Source organism: Odocoileus virginianus, unplaced genomic scaffold (assembly GCF_023699985.2).
Source record: "Odocoileus virginianus isolate 20LAN1187 ecotype Illinois unplaced genomic scaffold, Ovbor_1.2 Unplaced_Contig_18, whole genome shotgun sequence".
NCBI classification, from domain to species: domain Eukaryota; kingdom Metazoa; phylum Chordata; class Mammalia; order Artiodactyla; family Cervidae; genus Odocoileus; species Odocoileus virginianus.
The window spans coordinates 328928-338092 of record NW_027224335.1 but is presented as its reverse complement, the minus strand read 5'-3'; the positions used below and the strand labels follow the sequence as shown (position 1 = coordinate 338092).

Genomic DNA, 9165 nt, shown 5'->3' with positions numbered 1-9165 from the left:
CTGAATCCCCAGGTATATTTGTAATCTGGCCATGTTCAACATTTAGGGACTTGGTAGATGGCGTGAGCTTTTTTTTTTTTTTCTCCAAATACCAAGTAGGGAAGCAGAAGAGCTCCTTTATTGACTGGACTTGAATACAGAAAACAAAGTTCATTGGGAAGAGCTCTAAAATTTTTTTCATCAAAATTAAAACCTTTCCTTTAACACCAACCTGTGCATTATTTGTAAATTCTTCATTTAAAGCAGTGAATGCAGAACAATTTTTTAAAACCCAGGTAATAAGATGTATTCAGTTATTTGAGAAAGTGAAAAAGCTAACTGAGAAGTATTACAGACAAATTTTAAAAATATTCAAAAGCACTTCAAATACCAATAAGAGTTTCAAATGGAATATTTTATTCACATGTTAGCTGTCTTTAACATGTACACACACACTGACATACTCTGATTGGTCTGATTGGAACAAGGGTTGTCTATCCTAAAGGAAAATGAAAAATTAAAAATATATTAATTTTTCATTGTTATAGACAATTACAACCACATCAGTTACAAAGATTTTACTGATTCTGTTCAAGGAAGCAGAATGGAATAGGAGGAGGAAACTTGTGGGTAAATTCAACAGTGACATAACTGAGATCTCAACATGAGAGCTGACAAAACATGGATTTTTGCTGTGAAATTTTTCTTTGCAAAATATGAGAAAAGTTTGTCAATGTGTGGTAAATAAGAGAAGATGGTGAACTTTATCATAGTCAATTCTCACAGTATTGTATAGGGGCATCAAGAAAACGGCTTAGTCCTTCTCTGGGACCAGTTTCAGAACTTTGCCAATTGCAATGGTCTTACCCTCATCTCTTAAAGTAAAACGACCCATCTGAGGAAAATCTTTGAATGTCTCAAGGCAGATAGTTCCTGCTGTCCTTAAACGGGCAATGCACACTTGATCTTGCTTCACGAAGCGGGGCCGTGTCTTACTCTTTTCTCCTGATTTTTTATCTACCAAGGAGATTAAGGCTGTTATCTCAACTTCCTCAATACAAGTATGAATGTGCAGCACTGCATTATAACCTGGGCAGATGATGGACTTGTGCTCAATAATCACTATCTGAACATCAAATGTGCGTCCAGAATGGCAAAGATTAGTAGGATCACAGAGTATGAATCCTGGAAGAATCTCTTCTTCTTCAATTCCCTTCAGTCTGATTTTAAGGTTTTCACCTGGGGCTACATAATCAGTTTCAGCATCATCAGAAAGTATTCCAAGAACTTCCACATTGTGCTTGTTTGGCATCATCACAAGCTGCTGGCCTTTACAAATAGATCCTGATTCCAGCTTTCCCAGGACCACAGTGCCCATATCCTTGTACTTATCCACAATTGGCAGTCTAATTGGTCCATCAATGGATCTGTTGAAGTTTGGCATATTATCCAGATATGGAATGAATGGTAATCCAGTGTACCAAGGGCATAAATCTGATTGCTCTTTAATATTTGCCCCGGTCAGCCCTGAGCAGGGCATAAAGTGAATGTCCTTTTTGGGACTAAAGCCGACTTTTTTCAAAAAGGGCACTAGCTTTTCTTTACATTCTTCATATCTCTCACTGCTCCAATTTACTGTGGGATCATCCATCTTATTAATAAGCACTATCAAATATTTCACCCCTGCCGTTTTTGCCAACATTGCATGTTCTCTTGTCTGTCCTCCTTTTTCAAATCCAGTTTCAAACTCTCCTTTCCTGGCAGAGATTACCAGGACAGCCAAATCAGCTTGAGAAGCACCACCAATCATATTTGGGACAAAACTCTTGTGGCCAGGGGCATCTAGAATTGTAAAATGCTTCTTATCCGTTTCAAAATAGGCACGACCCACTTCTACTGTTTTACCCTTGTCTCGTTCTTCCTGGTTTGTATCTAAGGCCCAGGACAAATACCAAGTTTCTCTGTTTTTTTCTTTAGCTTCTCTTTCATATTTCTCAAGTGTCCTTTTGTCAACCATTCCAGTCAAAAACATGATCTGTCCTCCAATGGTTGACTTCCCGGCATCGACATGCCCAATGAATACCACATTTACGTGTTCTTTTTTAGGAGCACCTGAGGGTACGACCACAGATTTCGATTTTCTGATTTCCTCTTTCTCCATCATTTCCTGGCCACTTTCTTCTGGGGGCCCCGAATCTCCCAAGGAACTACCCCCTGGCTCGGCTTCACTTACTTCTTTATTGTGCTCCCATGACTCTTCTAAAACCATCTCCACCTCTCCATTTTCTACAACAGGTTCTGAAAGTTCCATGGTAACGGCTGAATTGGAACCTTCACGCCACAATAACTGTTCCTCTTTGGAATGTTCCACAGGTGCCCCCCGTCCCAGCCTTTTACCTTGAGGGTCGCCCGCGCCTGTACAGGTTTCATAGAAGCCGGGGGCGTCGTTCAGGGGGGTCTGCGGCTGGCTCGGGCCCCGCAGGAAGGCCGGCACGAACTCCGCGGCATGGACGTTAGGCACGAAGGGTTTGGCGTTGATGTTGAGCTGACGGCTGAAGGCCGAGCTGAGGGGCTCATGCTGGACCTCCGCGGCGGCCGCCGCCAACGCCGAGGAGGCTCGGTCCCCGCTCGGGGCCAAACCCGGTGCTTCCATGTCCACCTGGTCCCAGCAGTCGGGAGCTGAGTCGCTGCTGCTGCTGCTGCCCAAATCCATCGTCTTCAGCCCTGATAGATGCGGGGAGGGAACGGGTTTAATGGGCCAGAAAGAGCTGGCAGTGCCGCCGGGGGTGAGGCGGCAAGAGTGGGGAGTCGGGATGGGGAAGCGACACGAACCTTAGCGGCAGCGTGGAGGCAGCCGGGTCCCGACACTGCATTCGCAACTGCGGCGGCGGCAGCAGATATGGCGGCGCAGCCTCTCCTGTTGTGTGTGAGCGGATCTCCTCCCCCAAACCCCGACCACTTCCGACTCTTCCACTGCCGACCCGGTGCCGGGCGGGGATTGACCCCTAGCTGCCATCCGTATGCTCGGCCTCCCGCATCCTTAGTCCTGGCTGAGGTCCAAAAGGCTTTTTTTTTTTTTTTTAAATGAAAATTTCCATTCATTTTTGTATACGCGCTCCGGGAGAGCGATTTGACCACGATGTAATGATTAAACCTAGACAGGCACACCTGATTTCCAATTCTACTCAGATTCTAGTGAAAATGAACATTCCTATTGAGCAAATGGAGGTAGGATAGGGGTTAAAGGTTTACCCAGCAACTGAAAGAAGAAATTAGTGATTAGGGAGGTGCTCTTGAAATACAGGAAGATGAAGCTGAACCTTGGAAATGCGACTTTAGATCAGACATTAATTTGAAACCCTTTCCAGTGCGCTGCCCCCCCCCCCCCCAACCCAATAAATAAGCCTGTAACTTTGGCTGATGGCTTTCATGGTGTAAAGATGGGCTTATAACCTTTTTTCATGTAAAGCACTTGGGCTGTGTCTGCTTGGAAGAAGTTCCCAATGAGACCCTTGTCCCAGTCTAGCTGCACAGCCTATAGCATTTGTGCAGGTGCCTGGACAATGGCTAGCCTGTGATGTGGTGGTGGGTCAGATAGACAGGTAGGGGACTCAGATCTCTTGTAGTCTTTTCATCAACTGTATTCTGGTGTACCTGCCTCACTAACATCCCTGGAGTACAGCTGAGGTGCACAGCATTAGGCTTCCCTCTCATTCTGGGGACCTAGAACCTCTTACTGCTGATAATGGGTTTGATCTTAAGAAAGAATCAGTGTCATATTGGAACCTTACAGGTGTTGTGGGTATCAGCATAATTAAGCCAATTAAGACATCTGAGATGGACAAAATCCATAAGACCCTAAGCAATAGAATTTCACTCTTAGCATTTGTAACACTTGTGCCAAAGCCTAGAAGAGCTGGTTTGTAAATTATCTTAATTTAGATCAAACTGAAATAGAAAAAATGGTCATGGGAAAATGTAATTTGTTAGTATGAGATAAAGTCATATTAAATAAATCCAACAACAAGCCAGAATATAAAAATTAGAAGCAGATTTAAAACAAAAATTTTGTTCTCAACATTTCAAGGGTAGAAAAAAATGTCCTATGTCTAACACACTTGAATGCTTGGTGGTTTCAGCCTGGTTGCCACTATCTTACTAGTTCTGTGCTGTTCCTAACCCATTAGATGTCAAACCCTTTCATTCTTTCTGCCTCAGGTAAAAAGACTTAATTATTTGCTATCACTTAAAGAGAATGTACTCTTGCCTGGAAAATCCCATGGACGGAGGAGCCTGGTAGGCTGCAGTCCATGGGGTCGCAAAGAGTCTGACAGGACTGAGCGACTTCTATTTCACTTTTCACTTTCATGCCTTGGAGAAGGAAATGGCAACCCACTCCAGTATTCTTGCCTGGAGAATCCCAGGGACGGTGAAGCCTGGTGGAGTCTATGGGGTCGCACAGAGTCGGATACGACTGAAGCGACTTAGCAGCAGCAAAGAGAATGTGCACACCTATTCACAATGAATAGGAAGAAATGAGAGGTGAATGTGTGGAAGCCATGTGCTGAAGACTTTCTTGGGCATTCTGTGAACCTCGAATAGACTTAGTAAAATGTCTCTGGGAGAACTTGTCAAGGTTTAGGGAATTGTGTTCACATAAAGTTAGCAATAGCAAGGAAGCAGGACAGACCAAGGACGTTTCCTTTACCTCGGTCATTTGTATTAATCATGAGAATATTAGCATAACCGCTACTTAGTATTATCTCTGTTAGAGAACAAAGGATGAGTCACTTTTAGAACCTTAAAGGAGAAATGAGAAATGACTGGATGTCTTCACAAACCATCATCCTTGGGGTTCAGGAGAAGGCAGATATACCAGAGAGAGAAACACTGACCAGGAATATACACAGAGACTAACCTTGGACCAAACCCTTGATTTGTGTGATGGGGCAATTGTCTCTGGTGGATCTGCCTAGAACTTTGAAAGAGTTCATTAGTAAATAGGAGAAGTCTCATCAAAGGCTTTTTTTTTTTTAAAGAAAGTGTAGGAAATATCTGGTCACTGCTTAATTAATCATTTTCAACTTAATTTTTATTGCAAAATAGAGCACAAATACAGAAAATTGCATAGCACAAAATTATAACTTATTGACTTAGAAGGAAAACACACTTGTAACCACCACTCAAATCAGCAATTAGAACTTTGCCAGTCAATCCAGAAGGCCTCTCTCTACCCTGTCCAATCACAACCCACTCCTTCCGCCCTTAAATGTAACCACTATCCTGACATTTATAGTAATCACCTTCATGATTTTCCATACAGTTTTATCACACAAATGTATACTCAAACACTGCAGTTTAATTTTGCCTAGCTTTTTTTTTTTTTTTAATTTTTATTAGTTGGAGGCTAATTACTTTACATCATTACAGTAGTTTTTGTTATACATTGATATGAATTAGCCATGGATTTACATGTATTCCCCATCCCAGTCCCCCCTCCCACCTCCCTCTCCACCCGATCCCTCTGGGTCTTCCCAGTGCACCAGGCCCGAGCACTTGTCTCATGTACCCAACCTGAGCTGGTTATCCGTTTCACCCTAGATAATATACATGTTTCAATGCTGTTCTCCTGAAACATCCCACCCTCTCCTTCTCCCAGAGTCCACAAGTCTGTTCCATACATCTGAGTCTCTTTTTCTGTTTTGCATATAGGGTTGGATACTTTTTTTAAGTCACTCGATCTACAGGTTCCCAATCTACCCTCTATTTTTTCACATCATTTATTAATTGGAGAAGGTAGATCATGTGACTTATAGAGTTTTTTACATTCTTGACTTTACTGATTGTATCCCTATGGTATAGTTTATAATATCCTTTTTTTCTGTGTATTTCTTGCATATCAATAATTGAATCTGTGAACCAGATATAGGTGTAATTTTTAAGCAAGAATACTTGAAGGGGAATTTTGAGTATTTCCATAAAGAGGCACATAATATCAAGTTGTGACTTCTTTTACAGTTAGCAAAAGTTAATGATGATTGTGTAGAGACATTACATCAATAGGGTTTGCAAAATTGTGATGTTGTACTTCTATCATTCTTCCTTTATTAATTGGGATACACATTTAAAACAATTTCCTTTTATTGACAGTTTTGTTATTTTCAGGTACAAACTGTAAAAGAGAGTCAGGGAAGTGCCTGATTATTTTTCTTCGAGTTTTTTCAAAATGATAATTTGGTTGCCTACAATCCTTTGCAGATGGCAAGGATATTGCAAAAGAATAACTTTGAATTACTGGATTTACATATATTTGATGTTTTAAACAATTTTTCTTACTACACTTACTGAATTTAAGATGGCCCTTCATCAACCAGTGGAAGCCTCTTGAAGTTGAATTCTGAGTGGTTTTGAGACTATGCTAGTAGACCTTCACGGTTTTTTTATTATCTGGTAAGACAAAATGTACCAGAGCAATTTTATATATTTCTGCCAAACCAGAAATACTGGTTCTCAGTGATAAAAGGGGATGATAAAATTAGAAAATAAAATACTTATTCACTTGATTTACCCCACCTACACATGTATTAGAATTCTTAGTACTGCCATCACCAATATGATTAGAGAAAACAGATTAGTTTTTTTCTATAAGCTCTTCACATTCTCTGCCAGTACATTATGGTTGAACTACATTTATCTGATAATAACTCACTTTTGTTGAGTGTTTCCTGGGTGCAGGTTGTATTTCAATTACTTTCTATGAATTTTCTTATTTCATTTTCCCTATCATTCTGTGAATAAGGTAATCTTATCACTATGTTTTACAGAGAAGAAATGGATGTTTAGAGAAGCTGAGTGAATTATCCAAGATCATATAACTTAGTAAGTAGTGGGCTTTGTGTTCAAGCACAGACAGTACAGTTCTAAGACCATACTGGCTTGTAATATCTATTATATACTAAAAAAGGAATCAGGAGATTAGGTAGGTTTTGTTATGCCCGCTGTCCAAATCCCCCAGCAGGAAAAGAGAAGACCTCCATGACAATGCAACACAATGCAAAGGAAGGGAAATTTATTGCTTACTCGAGCCAGGGCCCCTGCTGCAACCAATGCAGTGGTGCAAAGTCAGAGAGCCCCGAGCCTCAGTTTCCACGCACATTTATAGGGTGCTCGATTTCAAACATAAGCAGTGGGTAGTGGGCGCAAGCGGATTGGTTACATGTTTGCAAAGCAATTTTATTGGTACAAACTTTCACGCGCGCGGGACTTTCCAGGGGACCTTCTTGGAGGTTTACTGGGCGCGTACTGATTAGCTGGTCTCTGGTGGCCTGTTGAGGGCAGATAATTACCCTACCCTCAGGAGAAACTGAAACTTAGGCCTACTCTTAGTTCAGGGCTCCTGTCATGGTGCTAGTCTTGACAGTCTCACAGGTTTAAATCACAAAATGAGAAAAGATGGAAATATCTTAGATTATCTGGAGAGAATGGAAATATTGGTGAATTTTTAAGAGAAAGGATAATACAATGAAGTTCTTTTATGAGGACATGTTTTCTTCCTGAAGTAGGAAATAACCCTGTGGAGATTGTTAAGGAAGAATGAAATAAGAAAAAATGAGGAATGGGAGAAGATTTAGGATAGACTTTTGGGGGGGAGGTGGCTGATTTGAGAATGTAAAATTATTTTCTCAAGAATTCCATTTAAACAAAAGTACTTTATACTGGAAAACATAATATGCTCAGTCTTTGAGATTCCTCTTTTTCTCCAGCGTACATCTAACTTCATTAGGCAGCCTAGAGCACAAACAGAGTTTTAAGTTTCACCCAGGTTTTATGAATAGTAGTGCCAAATGGACTGGAAGGAGAAGAAGAGGAATATATCAAGCGACTAGAGAGCACAGGGTTAAGAACACTGTGTTGGATGCTTTATATTGGTTTTCTCAGCATTGGTTCTTCAAGCTCCGTTCAAGAATATCCCTCTCTATACTGAAGAGACCGGGCAGCAGCTTAGTTTTCCATTTCCTAGAGTTTTTAACTTATTAGGATTCCAGATGCATTTTACCTTCTGTCAATCTGATGCACACTGATCAAATTTATTTTAGAGGCATTTTAATGAGAGAGGTAGATAGATGTTAAGATGAGCATGCTGGAGTTGTGAATGTAGCTGCAGAGCTAACAATTCTGGTGGAATTTCCTGCTTCCAAGAAAGCAATTAAGAGCTAACAATTCTGGTGGAATTTCCTGCTTCTAGGAAAGCAATTAAGACACCTTATGCCTAAAGCCAACAGATATACTGGAAATATCCTGATTCCCCACTCAACTGTGGCATCTGCCCTTGGGGACCAACTTTGCTGAATGACTATAATAATCATTCTGAGAGGCCATGAATAGACCTGTATCTCCAGGCCCTAGAAAGACAGTGTTTATATGCTCCTAACTCCTGAAATTAATACCTGTGCTAATTAACATAGAATGCTTTCTGCTGACAGCAACCAGACATTGACTAGTACAAGTGCCAAAAGACTGGGGTTCAAATTCAAGGCCTGACATTTTAAACTATTTTCTTTGTTTGATATCCTTAACCACTCTGTGCCTCATTTTCCTTATCTGATGAGTGGAGATGAACCCACATCCACACATACCACCCTGAGGTACTAGAGGCAAACGTCATGGTGAGTATAAAGAGCCACAGGGGCTGGAATTATAAGACACTTCAGTAACATCATCATTACTAAACACCAATATGGTAAATTGTGGGACATCATGGATGAGATGCCTGATAGACAAACATGTGTGTAAACAGGAAGAAAATAGCCTAATTTTGAGGTTAAATGTGGGAGTGGGGGGAAATGTATCTCCATTCTAAGGCAATCCTTAATGACTGCAATGTCAACACCATACTCTATCCAATGTTTCCAGTCCTAGGTGAGAATGTAATCGCAAAAGAGGTTAAACTATCAAGCAGTTGTTTTCATACCAATTCACACAAACAATACGGGAAATATGAAGAACTATGAAAACAGATAGTCACTCAGAATTGTTCACTTTCCACCAGTGTGCACAAGTGCCACAATAAAATTTACTGAAACAAATAAAAAGATAACTATATGACATGATGGGGATGTTACCCAATGCTAGAGTGGTACTCATATTGCAATATATAATGTAAAAATCAACACACCATCCAACTTA

The 9165-nt window shown here is 40.9% G+C and overlaps 1 protein-coding gene across 1 annotated transcript; it reads right to left on the bottom strand.

The window, feature by feature from the left end:
- Positions 1–373: 373 nt before the first annotated feature.
- GSPT2 (G1 to S phase transition 2) lies at positions 374–2941 on the bottom strand. The gene is made up of 2 exons (XM_020886769.2): positions 2812–2941; positions 374–2703 (listed from the first exon to the last, which is right to left on the bottom strand). Exon 2 carries the CDS (start codon positions 2690–2692, stop codon positions 794–796), a length of 1899 nt encoding a protein of 632 aa, XP_020742428.2. The 5' UTR covers positions 2693–2703; positions 2812–2941; the 3' UTR covers positions 374–793.
- Positions 2942–9165: the final 6224 nt, after the last annotated feature.

Excerpts from the sequence above, each read along its gene's own strand:
- GSPT2 (XM_020886769.2), bottom strand. The coding sequence starts at position 2,692 with ATGGATTTGGGCAGCAGCAGCAGCAGCGACTCAGCTCCCGACTGCTGG.